Raw genomic sequence first — 19,561 nt, 5'->3', positions numbered from 1 at the left:
AAAGTCATTCTCATATTTTAATGTGAATAGGCTTCACCTGAGATTATTGTTTAAATTAAAGTTTAAATCCCTGTACCTTACCCATATCTTAGGGTCCTTGTGTGACACTGTAGCATAAGCACTGGACTGTTATCCACAAGGTGAGCAGTTCAAACCCACCAGCCGCTCCTTGGAAATCCTGTACAGGGTCTCTATGAATCAGAACAGAACTGACTCGATGGCACTGAACAACAACAAAACAACCTATATCTTAAGGGGAGCCATGATCTTCATTTTTAACAAGAACAATTCACATTTTGAGAAATACTGCAATCGAATTAAGTTTTTAAAAGGTCCCTGAGGCTCCCATCCCGGTTCCCACACCTACTCAGAATCATTGGTCCATAAAGAGTAAATCTACCTTGAGTTGAAATAAGAAACTTGCACAAATATGCAAGCAAGCAGTTTAAAACTGCTTAGTTAACCTTATTTTCTTCTCTATCAGATGAATCAACTTATGCAGAGATACCCTAGGTTTTACACACAGTTCTCCATATGCTAGTGAAGTCCCCCTAGAGTATAAGGGAAGTAGAATTGGACTCCAAAGGAGCTCTGGTAGCGTAGTGGTTACGAGTCTGGCTGCTAACCTCAAAGTCAGCCATTAGAAACTACCAGCCATTCCACGGGAGAACAATTAGGCTTTCTGCTCCTGTAAAGATTTAGAGCCTCGGAAACACTATTCAGGGTCGCTATGAATTGGAACCAACTCCACGGCACACCACCACCACCATCACCACACCCTTTCCAGCTCTGCCCCCAGTAACTACTTGTTATCAAGGCCCCCAATAACTACTTGTTATCAAGTTCCAACTCATAGAAACCCTGTATAAGGTTTCTGGGGAGTGTTTGGTGGGTTTGGACCAGAGATCTTGTGGTTAGCAGGCCAGTGCTTATCCTGCAGCACCACAGCACGACTCCAATAAGCTACTTAATCCTTGACAAAACACTACATACCAAGTCTCCGGCCTCCTCAACCACAAAACTCGGTGATTGAATAGGCTTTCCTCTGACATCCCTTCCAGTTCTAAAACTCTATGGTGCTCAAAATAAATTAAGTGCAAGCATTTCATCTTACAATTCTTTAGACACAGATTAGAGTTCATTAGATGGTGTGGTGCTGTGGGATAAAATTGTACTGGACCACAAAATTGGTTCAAGCCACATGGTCAGTGGTTCAAACTCCCCAGCTGCTCCTTAGGAAACTTATACAGGGTCTTCTATGAGTTGGAACTGACTTGGTGACAATCAACAACAACAAAGACTAAATTATTACAAACAAATGTGAAATTATTTTACAGGATGGTAACTGGTACGGCACTCCATCAATATCCCAAAATGAAGCTAAAGGAAATATGATTTCAATCTCTTATAGGTAGTTAAAAGTCTTATGGTCTCTGGCCTCAAAACTAAATTCAGAATCAGGCTTCACCATTTACCGACTAGGTTAATTCAGTAAAGTTGTTCTCTCTTAGCCTCACTTTATCCATTTATACAATGAAGATAATAGTGCCTATCTCATAAGGCTGCTTAAGTTAAATAATGTACTCAAAATGCCCAGTACTACAAGGAGAATCAATTATTTAATGTACTAAGTCCCCTCCCTATTTCCTTTCCTTGATTCACTCCCTCTCCTAGTCAATGACGTTTTTATGGTTTCCAACTAAAGATCATCCCATTAGGAAGTTAATAATTAATTGCTTTTGACATGAATTGTGGCTACTCTTTTCTAATAACAACAGCTACCATTTTCTTAAACAATTCCTATTTCACAAGTGCTTTGAATATGTTGCCTCATTTAATTCTCATAACAACCATATAGTTGTATAAGACAGGAACCACTACTTTCCAGATGATAAAACTGAGGCCTGGAGAGATCATGATGACTACCCACAGTCACACAACCACTACATAGAAGAGCCAGTGCATAATCCAGACAGTAATTCAAGAGTCCGCACATATGCTCCTTTATCTGCAAGCACCAGGTACCTATTTATTAATCACACACAACAGCGATGATAAGTGAATGGTGAGCCCACAGCCTTTAAAAATAATTCTCAGGTAACTACAGGTTCAGACAGAGTTCTGTGGCAAAGCTGCCAGTGAAAACCCGCACAGGGAGATCTGCCCACATGCTACACTAATTAATCTATTTCCATAAACACCACGGGGCTCATTCATGCTGACCTACAAGTCATGAAACTTATCTTCAGAAGCTTTGTTTCCACCAGTATGCCATCGTAACAGAATTAAATTGTGCTGTGTGTGTTTTTTTTTTAATTTTTTGGTGAACATTTCAAATTTAAGGAATACTGATTCCCACATGTAGTGAGTGAATCAATATGAAAATATAGTGCCCTATGTATGACACTGTAGCATAAACACTGGACTGCTATCTACAGATCAGTGGTTCAAACCCACCAGCTGCTCGATGGAAACCCTAAACAGAACATCTATGAATCAAAACTGACTAAGCAGCACTTAACAACAACAGTCCATGTGAGAAAGAGAAAGATATGAAAGACAAAAAAAAAAAGATAAACAACCATTGTTGCTGTTGTTAAGTACCATTGAGTCAGTTCCAACTCATAGTGACCATGTATAGGGTTTCTAAAGAGTGGCTGATGGGTTTGAATCAATGACCTTGAGATTATCAATCCAGTGCTTAGCCTTCAGTGCCACACCAGGACTCCAAACACCCATTAGCTATCCAAAAAACGCATAGCAAAAATATCAAACTATTAAATCAAACCACTCAAAGTATAATTTACCCCAAACCTCACTGGAAAGATAGAAGTGGACTTGGCCCCATAAACTGTACCCCCAAACCAGCAGGAGCTCACTAGAAGATACCCAAATAAAGTACCCGAATTTTTTAGTTGACATTCTGTGTTTATCATAAATCAGGTTTATGCAAAAACAGTGACAATGAACTCATTAATGGAAATAAAGAGTATATTCCTATTATTTTAAGTAATTCTTGCTCAGAAAAATACTGAAAACTTATATACAAAAATATTAAATCAGAGACAGAAAAGAGAAGGAAAGGCAGAAATTATAGTTTCAGACCAAAAACCAAAACCCGCTACTGTCAAGTCGATTCCAACTCCCAGCAACCCTCTAGGACAGAGCAGAACTGCTCCATAGGATAAATATCTGAAACTGTAAATATTTGCAGTTGCAGACTCTCAGTTTCCTCCTGGGGACAAACCATTAATGTTTCACTTAGCAGCCCAATATTTAACCCATTGATCCACCAGGGCTTCAAGAACATAAAAAAAAAAAAAAAAAATTACTATTCCACGTGTCTTTAACAGAGGAAAGGCTAGTTCTCACTTATGATTTGTAAATCCACGTTTATTTTTTATTGATTTGACAAGGAACTCCAGGGAAACACCACAAGGAGTCAGAGGAGGTAAAGGGCCAGATTCAGTCTCCATCCAGCAGTACAATCTGACTTGATTTCAAATGCCTATTTTCAAACATTTCACTGTTTTCTCAATTATGTTCACTTAACTAACTCTTTGGAGTCCTGGTGTGATGCTGTGGGCTAATGAATCAGACTGCAAAGTTGTTTGAACTGCAAGGTTGGTGGTTCAAGCTCATCAGCTGCTCCTTGGAAACCCTGTACAGGGCCACTATGAGTCAGAGTCAACTTGACGGCACATAACAACAACGACAACTAACTCTTTGAAGATTATGAACCTATGTCCTGAGATAAGCGTAAACCTTAAATCAAATAGATCTCCAGAAGACTTTAAACCAAACAACAGGTTAAGTTATCTAGTGAAGAATGTTTGCCTTAAATATAATACTTTTCTGAAGAATCATTGATATGGGATCAAATTGATAACAGCAACAACTAGAAAGGGTGGAACAATTTGGAAAGAAGAGGGCAAGATTGGTTGCAGAACTTGAAAAATATGTCCAATGGAACTGAACTGTACATGCAGAAATTGTTGAATTGGTGCATGTTATGCTTTCAACCACAATTTCAAAGGGTGGTGGAATTACAAACCTAGTTCTAGTCACCATAGAGACTCCTGGTGTGGTGCTGCAGTTAATGAGCTGGACAGCAAGGTTGGTTTGAACCGCAAGGTCAGTGGTACAAGCTCACCAGCCACTCCTCGGAAACCCTACACAGGGTCGCTATGAATCAGAATCAATTCAACATCACTTAACAACAACAATTCACTATAAAAATGATGGCAATGACGATGGTGGTGATGATAGTGATAAGGACAAGCCATTTTTAATCTGACTTTTATCACTAGATAGGCATTGACCCACCTGTACAGAACTCCACAACATTTAGCAGAAACACTTTTCCTAATAGATTACTGTTTAGTTTAAAAAAAAAACCAGAAATGATCTCCAATAATTATGGAATTAATGTACAAAAAGAATAAGCCAACTAACTATAATGCAATTAAGACTGCTGATCTCTTTAGTTGAAATACAACTCATAGTGACTTTGTGTTGTTGTTGTTAGGTGTCATTGAGTCGGCTCCAACTCATAGCGATCCTATCCACAAAGAAGGAAACATGGCCCCGTCTTGCACCATCCTTACATTCACTGTTGGAGCTCACTGTTGCTGTCACCATATCAATCCATGTCATTGGGGGTCTTCCTCTTTTTCACTGACCTCCACTTTTCCAAGCACAATGTGCTTCTCCAGAAATAGATCCCTCCTGATAGTATGCCCAAAGTAAGAGAAACAAAGTCTCACCAGCCTCAGTTCTAAGGCACACTCTGGCTGTACTTCTTCCAAGACAGATATGTTTGGTTTTCTGGCAGTCTGTGGTACTTTCAATATTCTTCACCAACACCATAATTCAAATGCATCGATTCTCCTATGGTCTTCTTTATTTGTTGCCCAACTTTAACATGCATATGTTGTTGTTGTTGTTGTTGTTGTTGTTGTTGTTAAGTGCCATCAAGTAGATTCCAACCTATAGCGACCCTGTATAGGGTTTTCAAGGAGCAGCTGGTGAGCTTGAACCACCAACCTTGCAGTTCAAACAACTTTGCAGTCTGACACATTAACCCACAGTGCCATACCAGGACTCCCTGCATATGTTGTTGTTGTTAGGTGCATTGAGTTGGTACCGACCCATAGCAACCTTATATGCACAGTAGAACGAAACACTGCCAGATCCTGGGCCAACCTCACTACTGTTGCCACGCTTGAGTTCATCAATGTTGCCACTTGGCCAATCCATCTCATTGGGGGTCTTCCTCTTTTTCTCTGACCCTCCACTTTACCAAATATGATATCCTTCTCCAGCGACTGCTCCTTCCTGTCAATATGTCCGAAGTATGAGAGACCAAGTTTGGCCATCTTGGCCTCCAAGGAGCACTCTGGCTGCACTTCTTCCAAAACGCATCTATTGGTTCTTTTGGCAGCCTATGGCACTTTCAATATTCTTGATGCTGAAAGGCATCAATTCTTCTACGGTCTTCCTTATTCACTGTCCAGCTTTCGCATGCATATGAGGTTACTGAAAATACCATGGCTTGTGTCAGGCGCACCTTAGTCCTCAAACTGACATCTTTGCTCTTCAACATTTTAAAAAGGTCTTGTGCAGCAGATTTGCCTAATGCAATTATGTCGTTTGCTTGAGTCAGGCATTCTTTAGCCCTCAAACTGTTATCTTTATTTTTTAACACTTTCAAGAGGTCCCGTGCAGCAGATTTGCCTAATGTAATTTATCATTTGATTTCTTGACTGTTGCTTCCCTGAATATTGATTGTGGGTCCAAGCAAAATAAAGTCTTTGACAACTTCAGTCTTTTTTATGTTTATCTTAATGTTATTTATTGGTACTGTTGTAAGGACTTTTGTTTTCTTTACATCGAGGTGAAATCCTTACAGAAGGCCATAGTCTTTGATCTTCATCAGTATTTAAAGTCCTCTTCACTTTCAACAAGCAAGATTGTATCATCTGTGTACCTCAGGTTGTTAATGAGTCTTCCTCCAATCCTGATGGCATGTTCTTTTTCATATAATCTAGCTTCTTTGATTATTTGCTTCAGCATACAGACTGAATAAGTATGGTGAAAGGATATAACCCTGACTCACACCCTTCCAGATTTGAAACCATTCAGCGTCCCCTTGTTCTATTTGAATGACTGCCTTTTGCTTTAAATAAAGGTTCCTCATGAGCAAAATTAAGTATTCAAGAATATCCATTCTTTCCAATGCTAGCCACACAGTCGAAAGCCTTTGCATAGTCAAAAAGTACAAGTAAACTTCTTTCTGGTAATCTCTGCTTTCAGCCAAGATCCATCTGACTTCAGCAATGATATACCTCGTTCCATGTCCTCCTCTGAATCCAACTTGAATTTCTGATAATTCTCTGTAAATGTACTCTTGCAATTGTTTTTGAATTATCATCTGAAATTTTATTTGTATGTGATATTATTGATATTATTTAATAATTTCTGCATTCCATTGGGTTATGTTTCTTTGAAATGGGTAAAAAGTGGATCTCTTCTAATCAGGTATCCAGGTAGCTGTCTACCAAATTTCCTGGTATAGATTAATGAGGACCTCCAGTGTTGTATCAGTTTGTTAAAAGATTTCCATTTGTATTCCATCAATTCCTGGAACCCTGCTTTTCACCAATGTATCAGTGCAGTTTGGACTTCTTCCTTCAGTACCATTGGTCCTGGATCATATGTGACCTCTTGAAATGGCTGAACACTGACCATTTCTTTTTGCAAAGTGACTCTGTATTCCTTCCATGTTCTTTTGATGCTTTCTGTATTATTCACTATTTTGCCAATTGTTGTTGTTGTTGTGTGCCATTGAGTCAGTTCTATCTCATAGCAACCCAGTAAAGAGTTTCTAAGGAGTAACTGGTGAAGTTGAACCACCAACCTTGTGGTTAGCAATCCAGTGCTTATCCTACAAAATGGAGCCACACCATGACTTCATTTTGCCCATAGTATTTCAAGTCGAGGCTTCGCTTTTTCTTCAGTTCTTTAGTTCTATCAGTTTGAGAAATGCTGCTTTTGTTCTTCCCTTTTGGCTTTCTAACTCTGGGTCTTTGCACATTTCATTATAATACTTTGCCTTCTCGAGCTGCCTTTGAAATTTTCTGTTCAGTTCTTTTACTTCCTCATTTCTTCTAGTCATTTATTTTCAAGAGCAAGTTTAAAAGTTTCTTCTGATGTCCTTTTTTGTCTTTTCTTTCTTTCCTACCTTTCTAATGACCTCTTGCTTTCTTCTCATATGTTCTTGATGTCATCCTAAACTCTTCTGGTCTTCAGTCATTAGCGGTAATGCATGAAATCTGTTCTGGAGATGGTGGGATATATTCAAAGTCATATTTTGGCTCTCATGGACTTATTAGTAACTCTGTAGAGTTAACAGAATAAAACTGTCCCCGTCAGGTTTCTGACACTACTGCCTTTATAGGAGCAGGCAACACTTCATTCTCCCGTGGAGCAATCGGTGGGTTTGAATGGTTAACCCTTTGCTTAGCAGCCACTTATCCACTGCACTGCCAGGGCTCCTTGCCTCAAGAATAGAAATGTACATAAAAATTCCCCCATACATGTTAAATGAATAAATGATCTCTTCTCTAAGCGTAAACCATACTTTCCTACCATTACTGAAATATATTCTGCAACTTGAATCCTTCAGTTGTTATTACTTCTGACACAAATTAAGTTAGAAATATATTCTGCCCCAGTGATTTCTAAGATGGGCAGAATAGTTGGAAACAAACCACTCAGAAGCAGGGCTCCTCCCTACCCAACTCTAGTAGAAAATAAATCTTTATTAAAACCAAACTTTTCTTGGATGCCTTTATGAGAAAGTAATGGAGCAATCAGAGCTAAAATATATTTATTACTTTGTGATCCTATGAGATAGGGGGAAAGGTGATCATCCAAATTGCTCTCATTTACAAGTTCCCATTTATTTACATACAGTCACAAGCGGAGAAGGCAGATAAAGTAGAGGATGTGAGCACATGGAGGAGAAATGTCTTGATCCTTACGTCCTAACATTACAGGAAGCATCTGCTCTAAGAACAATAATTAACAGCTTCTGATAATGGAGTAACATTCTCCTTTGTGGGAGGGAAAATGTTTCTAACAAAGGGATTTTCAATGAAACTGGATGTCTCTGGGTAGATCTTCCCATGCAGGTCAAAAATGGCATTTTCTTTCTTTCATTTTCAAGGACCCATTCTACTCCTAGTACAATGTTGTTCAACCCTGTCTTGTGTACTCGAGTATTCCCACAGCATATGAGAGACACTCTTTCCAAAAGAAAAGTCTTCAGAATAAAGCTTAAAACCAAACCACAATAATACATACCCCCAGGAATGTATTTGGTGGCAGACATGAAAAGACTATTACGGAAAACTGATGAAAAAAACTGACAAGAGAAATTCTAAAATACATCTGAACACCCAAGCAGAGTCCAAAATGTTTATCAAAATTACCCACATTATTTTACTCTATATTAGAGTAAAACTTTAGTGTGGAGTGCTGTTGGATAAAGCACTGGACCACAAGGTTGATTTGAACCACAAGGTCAAACTCACCAGTTGCTCCTTAGAAATTCTATACTGAGTTGCTATGAGACAGAACCGACTCAATAGCACTTAATAAGAAGAAGTAGAACCAAAATTATAAAATCTTAATGAATGTGAAACTGCTTAAAGAATTGTCTACTGTGTGGGAGTCCTAGTATGGCACTGTAGGCACTCACTATGTGGCACGCACTCACAAGGTCAGTTTGAAACACAGTATCAATGGTTCAAACTCACCAGTTGCTCCTCAGAATCCCTATACTGTGTCGCTATGAGTCAGAACCAACACAATGGCACTTAACAACAAGAAAAACAACTCCTCACTTGCAAGGAGCTCTGGTAACACAGAGTGGCTTATGAGTTGGGCTGTTAACCATAGGTCAGCAGTTTACATCTATCAGTCTCTGTATGGGCGAAAGATGAGGTTTTCTGCTCCCATAAAGATTTACAGCCTCAGAAACCCTATACAGGTCTCTATGAGTCGGAACCAACTCAACAGCACATAACCATCACTATCACTCCTTCCTTATAGACTATCTCGTGATCTGTCATTTTGCATTTACAACAATAGTAAAAAATCGGCTATCTTTGGCACACTAATGCCATGTGTGTGGTAGTTATGAATGCTGGTTATAATGGTTAAGGTTAAGTGTCAAATTTGCTGGGCCATGATTTCAGTGCTCTGGCGGTTATGTATACCTACTCCTCACTCCTCACAAGGAGTCCTGGTATGGCGCTGCACCATAAGATCAGTTTGAGCCGCAAAGCTGGCAGTTCTCCTCAGGAAACTCTATACAAGGTTGTTATGAGTTGAAACTAACTTGATTGCACTTAACAACAACTACTCATTTATCGACCATCATGTTCTCCAACAGATTTCATTCACAATTTTGAAAAATCTCAGGTGCTGATTCCAATGGTCCAGATCCACACAGGTCCTGGGAGCCCTCTACAGGCCATTGCAAACAATATACGGAAGGCCCCAGTGATGAACAAGCCACATGAGGGATAGTGACCAACTAGCCTGGGGGACACCATTTTCCGTTCATCTGTGATGTCTCAGTCCAGCCATGGAGGGTGTAGGAAAAAACAAAGTCATGGACAGGCAGGGGAAAGACAAGAGAGGGCCTGAAGGAGCCAGAGATATTGGTGAGGGATGGCTGGAAGGAGAGAAGAGGAGGAAAGTGGGCCACATGGGAATGTAAGGTCAGGACAGATGGAGGACTAGTGGGATCCCCATTCAGGTTACACACTAGGAGATGGTGGATAATATTCAACCAACACCAACACCACACCTGCAGACTTCACAGTGATGGAAAAAGCATGGTAGGGAAGAGAAACCTGCTTCACCACATGCAGTCCAAGACATGCTTGGGGGCACCTGGTGAGCAGTGAGCACCACGGGTGGAAGAGACAGGGCACAACTGTCGATTCCTGCATAAAACCAACTTTGCAGAATGACCTGGTCTTTGCAACCAAACATGTCAATAAGTGAAGAGTAGGTATAATGATGTACTTAAACGCAGTTACATAATAATGTAATTTAGCAGTTATGTAATGATGTAGTCATTTTCCATTTTGTGATTGGATGTAATTATCATCCTTTTCACATAACAACCAGGTCTTGGTAACCTAGCCATGTCGATAAACGAGGAATAAAGGTATTTAAACATCTAAACATTTTCCTTAACCACTATCAGAAGACTAGGATTTATTCCCTTTCAGAAATAACAGTTCAACAATGAAAATTGAGATCTGTCCCCATATGAAAATGAAATGATACTTTCCTGCTTTTTCTTCTTGGATATTATATCTAATAGCATTAATAGTTGCTATTTATTGAATGTCTAATGAGTGTTGTCTTAGTTATATAGTGTTCCAATAACAGAAATACCACAAATGGATTACTTTAACAAATAGAATTTTTTTTTTTAATCTCACAGTTTAGGAGGCTAACATCCAAATTCAGGGCACCAGCTTTAGAGAAAGGCTTTTGCGTCTCTTAGCTCAGGGGGAAAGTCCTTGTCTCCTGGTTCTGCTGCTGCAGTTTCTCTGATGCAGCTTCTTACCATCTTAACTCTCTCTTTCCATGTGAACCCTTAGCAGAATTGCTCTTGACACCCATAATTCTACTAACAGTCTCTTCAAGGCAATGTAGGCTTTTAGGATTAAGCACATTAAAACTCTTCCAGCCTCTACTCCAAAACTGCTTCCACATGTTAGGTATCTATTAGAGCATCACCCCACTCCTGGTACCAAATTCTGCCTTAGTCATCTAATACTACTGTAACAGAAATACCGCAAATCAGTGGCTTTAGCAAACAGAAATTTATTCTCTTACAGTTTAGGAGGCTAGAAATTCAAAATCCAGGGTGTAGTTCTAAAGGAAGGTTCTTTCTTTCTGATGGTTTTGGAGAAAGGTTCTTGTCTCCTTTTAACATCTGTGGACCCAATTTTCCCTGGAGATTTTCTTGTGTCATGGCCTGGGTCTAGGAAGCTTTGCATAGGTCCAAAGGACATGTTTCACTATTGGCTCTTCTTTTGGGGTGTTACTGAGGTCTGTATCTGTGTGCTAACTTCTTCCTCTTTTCATATCTTATACAATAAAAGGTGATACAGGCTCACTTCAGGGAAACACAGGGCTGTGACCTGAGTAAGGGTGGTGACTTGAGGAAGGATGATGAATCCCACTGTAATCTTGCCTCATCAACATAGCAAGCACAACCTTATCCTCTTTATCTTAAGCTATTACTGCTTCATTAACCAGTCATTAACAACATAGCACAAGATGGAAAACACAGTACCCCATGGGAATCAGGGCCTAATCGAGTTGACATATATTTTAGGGCAACACAATTCAATCCATGACTTGCGTTACATACTAAATTTAACTTTATAACTATCTTGGGAAATAAGTTTCATTATCCCAAGAGAGAAAATTGAAGCTTGAAGCAATTAAGGAACCTGCCCAAGATCACCCAATTATTGGTGAGTTTAGAGTAAGCGCTAGGACTCAAACTCAGACTTTAGCACAAGCCTATACTTTCTCTCCAGGGAAATAAGGCTTCACACTCACCTGGCATGAAGGACAAAGTGGTCGGGCCCCTGTACACATCACCTCTTCCTGACTCCTATCCCAAACCTACACAGTCAATTTCTTGTGGGGAAAGAACCACTGATGCAGATATACTTTGATTTTATCTTGTTTTTATGACAGTATTAATTCTCTGTGCTGGTATAGCATTAACATTTATGCAATAAATGTAATAAGTTGTTGTGGAATCCTATCCACTATTTATTATGTGCCCTTTTATGGTTTTCTATTTATAATGTGCCCTTAGATGGAATGTGCCCTTATATTGTTTTTTAAAAGATAATCGTTAACATTATAGGAATTTATGCTTCCATTTCTAATCTCATTAGACATCAGACAGGCTTCCAGTTAATAGTGCTTGGGTGGTTTGGGTGTGGCAATGTAGGATAAGCGCTGGACTGATAAGCACTGGACTGAGAACCAAAAGGTCAGTCAGAGGTTCAAACCCACCAACCGCTACTCAGAAACCTTATATAGAGTTACTATAAGTCAGAAACAACTCAACAGCTCTTAACAATGGGTTATGGATAATTTTGGTTTATTTCCTTTACTTCTTGGGTTTATTGAGCAAGTATTACTTTCACTTAGAGACCAAATATAATAAATGCTTAGTCTACTGAAAACAATTTAAGTGTCACACACACAAAATTTTTTTTTTTCCCCCGCAGTACTGAAAAAGAGGAGTCCTGGTGTGTCACTGTAGGTTAATGCACTGGACTGCAAAGTGGGTTAAAACTCAAGGTCAGAGGTTCAAGTTCATCAGGTGCTCCTAGGAAACCCTATACAGTGTCACTATGGGTCAGAACTGGCAGAAGGTACTTAACAACAACACTATTGAAAAAGTAGACATTAATTGAGCCAGTTTAATTCTGGTCCAGGTTAGAGTTCTTGTATAATACAACTGACTTCCACTTTCGCTGTTTTTTCTTTTTATCCTGTTAATTTAAAAATTAGGACATAGTTCATAAAACTGAATATTTAACAATTATGTAGCTTTTTCCTTCTGTCAAATCTAATTAGTAAAATCCTCTGCATTAAATAAATACGGCTTTGCATCCTTAAATAACTAGGCTTGTCTCCGCTTCTAGGGCACATGACTTACACTTCCTATCCTCCTAAGGAACCATGTGTGGCCACATGAGGCACTTCTAGGACTGACCCATGAAACCCTTCTATATGAGGAACTCCATGCTTTTCCCTTGCTGACTTGGAGTCACCTGTTTACAATGACAGAGCTAAAAAACAGAAGGAACCTGGGTCTCTGAATTTCTTCTTAGAGTACCCAGAAGTACCGTTTTGGACTTTATATGAGTGCAGATTAGAGGTGCATATAAGACCCTGCAAGTTTGAAATTTCTCAGTTACCCTACCTAACACATGGCTTTATTAAGATATTACAAATATTAGAAGATAAATTCAATGCTGTTTAGCTTACCTTTTTCAAAGACCCCTTCTGCTTCCAGGACAGGAATAGAGACGTTTGATGCCCTCTTCAATACCTTGGCCTTCACAGTGACCTGTGGGGGACTGTGATCCAGAAGCTCCACCCCAATAGTCACATTTCTTCCTGGCCTGATGATCCCAGGGGCTGTCACCAGAAACTGAGGCCTAAATTGTTTCCAATAAGGGAAAAGCAAAGTTTATTATCTTCATACTTCCACTCTTGTCACCATCCAATTTCAAGGAGCACTCCTTATGCTGTGTTCACTGCAACTGTTCCAATTAGCATTGCCCCACTGTTGCATTTAAGGAGCTCTGGTAGCGTAGTGGTTACGAATCGGGCTGCGAACCTTAAGGTCAGCAGTTCGAAACTACCAGCTGCTCCGCGGGAGAAAGATGAGGCTTTCTACTCCCGTAAGGATTTACACCCTCGGAAACCCTGTACAGGGTCGCTATGGGTCGGAACCGACTCGACGGCACTTAACAACAACAACAACTGTTGCATTTAGCAACAGCATTAAAATGCTATTGAAACAATGATAATTCCCATAAATTGAATGTAAATTCAGTCATCCACACACTAGTACTACTACTAGGGAAGGTCTGTGCTGTTATTTCCATTTTATAAACCACAATATAAATGACTTACATTAGGGCATGCAGAAGTACAAAGTAAAGCCTTTAAGCCTTCCTTTTACAGACCACCTCATCCCAGTGGAATTTTTTCTAAGTAATAAAACTAGGATTTTGCTTGTTTCTTTTCAAACCTTGCTGTATGGGTATTCACCCAAGAAAACTGATTGAAATATACTGTCTGATAGAATATTACAATGGTGACATTACCAGGTGTTGTAGTTTTGGTTTTGTTTTTTTTTTTAAGTCACAAAACACTACTTTCTCTGCCCAAAATAAGGATTGGGGCTCAAATGAAAAACTCTGAAAGAGTGAGGCACTTTTCACTACAAACAGTTCCCAGATTGGGTAAGTTTCATTCCTAAATCTGCTTTTAAGTTGAATTTGTTCATAAATCTTAAGTTAGGTACCTTATGTCAGTCAAATGTTTATCTTAGTACAAATTTATAGTGTCCCTTTCTATGTGTAAAGAAAACAAACACTTCCTGACCCACTAAAACTTCATTAACATAATAATACAGTAATAATAATGCTTCTATTCGCATCACAAAGTACTACCCATTTGGTATTACAAATTGTACATACCTCGAATTTTTAATATAATAGGCTCTACAGAGGACTGGTTCCTAACTCTAGGTTTCTGCCTGCAATTCAGAGCTCTCCTTAGTTATCTTCCCACAATACTTGCACCTGAATAAGCTTGCAATGCTCCCTTAGATCTTCTCCTAAGGCTAAATTATCTTTAGTGGCCGGCAGGCATGTCAGTCCCTCGGCCACACTTGACAGTGTCAAAGTGCACCACCGTGCTTGGAAAAAATATAGATCATAAATCGTGGGAGAAGAAGGTAGGTTATATGGAACCAAAGAGCTGTGAAGCAAAAGACAGAGACAAAAGTGAACTAAATGACTCTCTTTAGAAAGTCATAACATCCGAGACGCTTGAACAGCTTCATGGGTGAAGTGTCCGTCCCACGGAAAAGACGCTGAAGCGACATGTGGCCCAGGCCAGTGGCCCTGAAGCTGCGCCGCCCGCTTCCAGACCCCTCCCTGATCCCGGGCCCAGGCAAGCAGAGGGGGCCGCTCTCTGCGCCCGCCCCGCGCGCCCGCGCTCCTACCCCGGGGCCGCGGCCAGTGCGGCGGTCCACAAGCAGAGAAGGTGCGCAGCGATCCGAAACTGCGGGCCCCGCATCTCGACAGTGTCTGCCCAGGCGACTGCCGGTTGCTGGGAAAATCCGCGGGCCCTGCGGGGTGTGGCTTTCCACCTCCTCCTTAATTTTTTTTCCTGACTTGAGTTTAGCAATCTGAAATGGGCGCGCCTGGAAGCAGAGTGAGAGATGTAAATTGAGACAAGGTTTCCAAGCTCCACCCCTCCCACTCTCATTACAAGGGCGCTTCTCGCTGCTCCAGCAAATATCGCAAACCCAGAGTGTCAAAAAAGCAGTCTCTAAAATGTGGTCAGCCCGACCTGGCCCCCGGTATACCTCCTCCCTGCGGAGAACAGAGAGTGCCCACTTCCCAGGCCCACCGGATTCCTTGGGCTGTTTACACTAGCATTCTACCAAAGATGCCCAGAGTGAATAAACAAGCCCATCCTTGTGAGGAGAAATTCATAGCAGCTATGTGAAGTGGAAAAAAATCGATCATTGTCCTCCAGATTATGAGTCAGAATTTTAGGAAAATGGCAAACACCACACACACCGGCCAAATGGATTTGTTTACTGGGCAGTTAAATGTATATGAATGGGGACAGAAGAAAAAAAAATTTTTTCCTTAAAAATTATTTGAAATATATTATTTTCCTCGCCCGTGTTTTCTCAGCTTAAAAAAAGAAAGAAAAGTAAAGGTTCTGGCACATGCAAAAATTAGGTGTTGTGTGGCGTTGTAGGATAAACACTGAACTGCTAACCACAATAACCGCAGAACCCACCAGCCACTCTCGGAAACCTGATACTGGGTCACTGTGAGTCAACAGACTCCACTGCACACTGCCCAAAATACTTGAAACTCTGAAAAACAATTTTCAGGGGAGATGCTTTTATCCTTTTGGCTGACTCCACACGCATTTGCTACAGAAAGTATTCTCTAGAACTGCAAAGTTAGAACAATGTGCATAAACACAATCAGGGTTGGGTAGCTCTCCTGTTGGAAGGAAGGCCTGGTGACCCCTGGTCCCCAATGCTATGTATCTCCAGGTCTTTACTGTGTTGGTTTGTCTGCAGCTCCTTTCACTGGCTCTTTGGCAACAGCCGTCATTTTCAAATGACTCAGGTTTCACCATGACTACACCATAAAAGCAGTAAACTGCCAGAAACTTGGAAAAAAAAACAGGCACATTCAGTCCCTAACAACATAAACTTCCTCATTCATGGAGAAAAGTTTTAGAATATGACGTTTTAATACGGGCATATCGCAAAAGGAAAATGTCAGCAAAAGAATGGCTTGCAACAAAGCTGTGAGCTAAATAAAGGGGAAAGTAGCACCTAGGCAAACTGTGGTTTTCCAAGTCCAGGAATTTGCTTTCCTTCCTTTCCTGTTCCACCCCTTTTCACCCTGCTCAACAGCTTACATTGGTCCCTTATGTCCTTTCCTAAGGGTAGACTATCTTTAGTGACCGACTTCCTGTCCATGCAGGACTGCAATTGGGAGAAAAGTGCCTTGAGTGAATTTTTAGGTACAGAACCCATCTCTAAACAGCTATTTCTGCTGATCTGGTCACCTCACATCTGTTGTTAAAAGACGAGACCCAGAGTCAAATATAGGTTATGTCAAGGTCTAAATTGTTGTTGTTAAGTGCTATCGAGTTGGTTCTGACACATAGCGAACCTGTATAGGGTTTCTAAGGTGTGGCTGATGGGTTTGAACTACTGACCTTGTGGTTAGCAGTCCAGTGCTTTCCTTAGAGTGCCACACCAAGACTCCAGTTCTAAATTAGTGATTCTCAAACTCTAAAGTATATGAGGATTCACATTAAAATACAGGTGCTGATTCAGCAGGTCTGAAGTGAGGCCGGACATTCAGCATATAATGGGCCACAAGAAGTCTAAAGGTAGAGACAAATTTGGGGAGTTTATGACAAAATTTGAGAAAAATTATAGCTATTGTCAAGCCTTCAGTTTATGGACGTGTATCAATAGATTTAGGTTTATTCTAACCAGCTACCATTGAATCAATTCTGACTCATCAAAAGTGACTTTATAGGTAAATAATGATGTATGCACAACCTTGGAACAACAGGGCTCTGGGATACAGAGATTGAGACATGGTTGGAATGGGGAAAAGGGGGGAATAAAGTTAAGATGCTTGACTGTCTTTTGAATCTTGGTTTTCCTTGCATTATATTATAAAATAGACACTGGAGGGATAGAGAAAGGAGTAGCCGGAAATCTTCCCCTTGGAAGGTTTTTAGTTTTTTTTTTTGCTTTTACTTGTTTGGATTCCTTAAATTGGGGCTACAATGTGCCCAGTGAAGGAGGCTTCCTGCGGAGCCTCTGCATTACATAAGACTATTGATGGAAGCCTACACCACATCCATCCAGATCTTCAGAGATAGGAAATTTCCACTTGAAAGGACAAGCAGACCAGTCTGGAGAGGCTAGAAGAACAGAAGATACTTCTTGAAAGAAAGACTGACAGGAAAAATGCAAAACAATAGAGGCAGACCAACTGTTACTACAAGAACAAGCAAGTTGCTTGCCCAGGAGACATCAAGGCAAGTGGTCAGGTCCCCTCAGTGGAAACCCCCTTCCAAGACTAAGACTCAAAGGGAATACACACTCTGATTGGTGACCACACTCGTCACCGATAAGGGGAAGTGAGGGAAAAACAACAACGAAGCTGCGAGCTAAGCCCTACAATGTTCAATAGACTCCTGTGAACCCAGGTGGAGACCTGTTGGCCAGTAGTGTGGCAAGACCTGGGGACTCTTGGGCCCAGAGTCAGTGACATAGCCACAGAGGACTAGAGTGGAAAGTGAAGCATCCAGCTGATAAAAAGAGGGGACATATGCACAAGAACACCCATACGTGCAGATAATACCCAATTGACCTGGTTTCAATGACTGGATGATCAGAGTTCAACCAGAAGAAGATAGAAGAGGGGAAAAAAAGAGTAATCTGATACAATTTGATGAATTTGACCTACAACTATTGATGCAGTAGCTCAAAAGAGGGAACAAATCTTTATAGCGAGGATCATTCCCACCCCCTCCATACACAGAGTAGACAGGGATGGGAAACTTGGACATTGGCTACCCAAAACGGGGGGGTTGGGAGGCTACAAAGGCAAAAAGTGAGTGGCTTACAAGCTTTCAAGAGGGAACCTAGATCCAGAGGGCATGGAGGAAGGTAGGCTCTCTACTGAGTAGTATCCAATCTGTCTAGGCGGAGCTGATGAAAGGAAATGAGGATAGGTGTCTTGTGATACAATAGTGAATAATTGTTATTAGAACTGATTGTGAGGGTTGGAAATGTACAGGTAGACATTTTATAGCAAGGAGGGGAGTGATTAACTTTTCAGTCTAGGAGTGGAGGTCCCTGGGACCATCAAGGGAGAAGAGCGGAGAGCGGGACCCTACCCAGAGAAGCAGTGACACCAGAGATGGAGGCAGAGATGATGACGTGGAGAGATGGAGCAGCTTGGGACCTGAGATCCAGAGAGAGAGAGTGACTGTGTGCTGACGACCAGGGGGCAGGCTTGTAGTGTATACCCTTTGGTTGGTTGATGATGCATGGAGGTGATTGTAACCATGGCAATGAAATGATACATGATAGAATGAATGTAAAACTAATGTTCTCCCATGTAAACTCACATAATTCACAATAAAACATTTTTTTAAAAGTTAAAAATTTAAAAAGCTAAAAAAAAAAGTGACCTTATAGGACACAGCAGACCTTCTCCTTAAAGTTTCCAAGACTGCACATCTTTATGGGAGCAGACAGCTTTCTTCTGAATAGCTGGTGGACTTGAACTGTAGACATTGCATTTAGCAGCCCAATACCACCACCAGGGTTCCTTTGGTATATTCTAAAGACAGGCAAACTTAAGAGAAAGTCTAAAAGATCAGTTGATAATGTTGCATTCCAAGGAGGCTTATAGAAGAGTTAGAATCACCTTGTGGCTATTACGTGCCCAACACAGAATACATATACAGAATACACCTTGTAGTAATTACATGCCAAATTCAGTAAAATTTCATGAAAAGATTCACAAAAATGTTCATTTCTGAGTTGTTTTTCCATATTAAGAAAAACTGAAAACAAGCTGAACATAGAATAAGATAGTGTGTTGAATAAATTATGGTACATCCATGTAGTAGAATACTGTAAAGTTATTTTAAATTTTGTGGTTGTATTAGCCTTGAAAACCCTGTACAGGGTCACTATGAGTCAGAATCGACTCCATGGCACATAACCACCACCACCACCTTTGTTGTGGTGATTAAGTGCCATTTGAGTCGGTTCTGACACACAGAGATCCTGTACAGTGCTTCCAAGTACCAGCTAGTGGGTTTGACCCACCAACCTTGTAGTTAGCAGTCCAGTGCTTATCCTACAGCACCACATCAGAACTTCATGGTTATATTGTTGTTGTTAAGTGCTGTCAAGTCAAGTCATAGCCACCCTTTTTTAGAGTTTCCAAAAAGCGAATGGTGACTTGAACCACCGACCTCGTGATTCAAACTAATCTTATGGTTGAGTGCTTATCCTACAGCACCAGAGATAAATTAATTACTTCACCACTCATCTGTCAGTTTGTCATACACAATGTGGTGGCTTGCATGTTGTTGTGATTCTTTACTAGTATTTTACATG

General features: G+C 40.6%; 1 protein-coding gene across 1 annotated transcript in view; it reads right to left on the bottom strand.

Annotated features, from left to right (window-relative positions):
- CD109 (CD109 molecule) overlaps nt 1-14,998 on the bottom strand; it is a 148,985-nt gene extending 133,987 nt beyond the window's left edge. The window contains exons 1-2 of the mRNA XM_006835791.1: nt 14,867-14,998; nt 13,114-13,286 (exon numbers count right to left, since the gene is read on the bottom strand). Of these exons, the coding sequence (XP_006835854.1) occupies nt 13,114-13,286; nt 14,867-14,940 (247 nt within the window). The 5' untranslated portion in view covers nt 14,941-14,998. The remainder of the gene's footprint in view (nt 1-13,113; nt 13,287-14,866) is intronic.
- Between the last annotated feature and the right edge of the window lie 4,563 nt (nt 14,999-19,561).

This window comes from Chrysochloris asiatica, unplaced genomic scaffold (genome assembly GCF_000296735.1).
Source record: "Chrysochloris asiatica unplaced genomic scaffold, ChrAsi1.0 scaffold00019, whole genome shotgun sequence".
Taxonomy (NCBI): Eukaryota; Metazoa; Chordata; class Mammalia; order Afrosoricida; family Chrysochloridae; genus Chrysochloris; species Chrysochloris asiatica.
The sequence above is the reverse complement of the archived record's forward strand: the minus strand, read 5'-3'. Positions and strand labels throughout refer to the sequence as shown.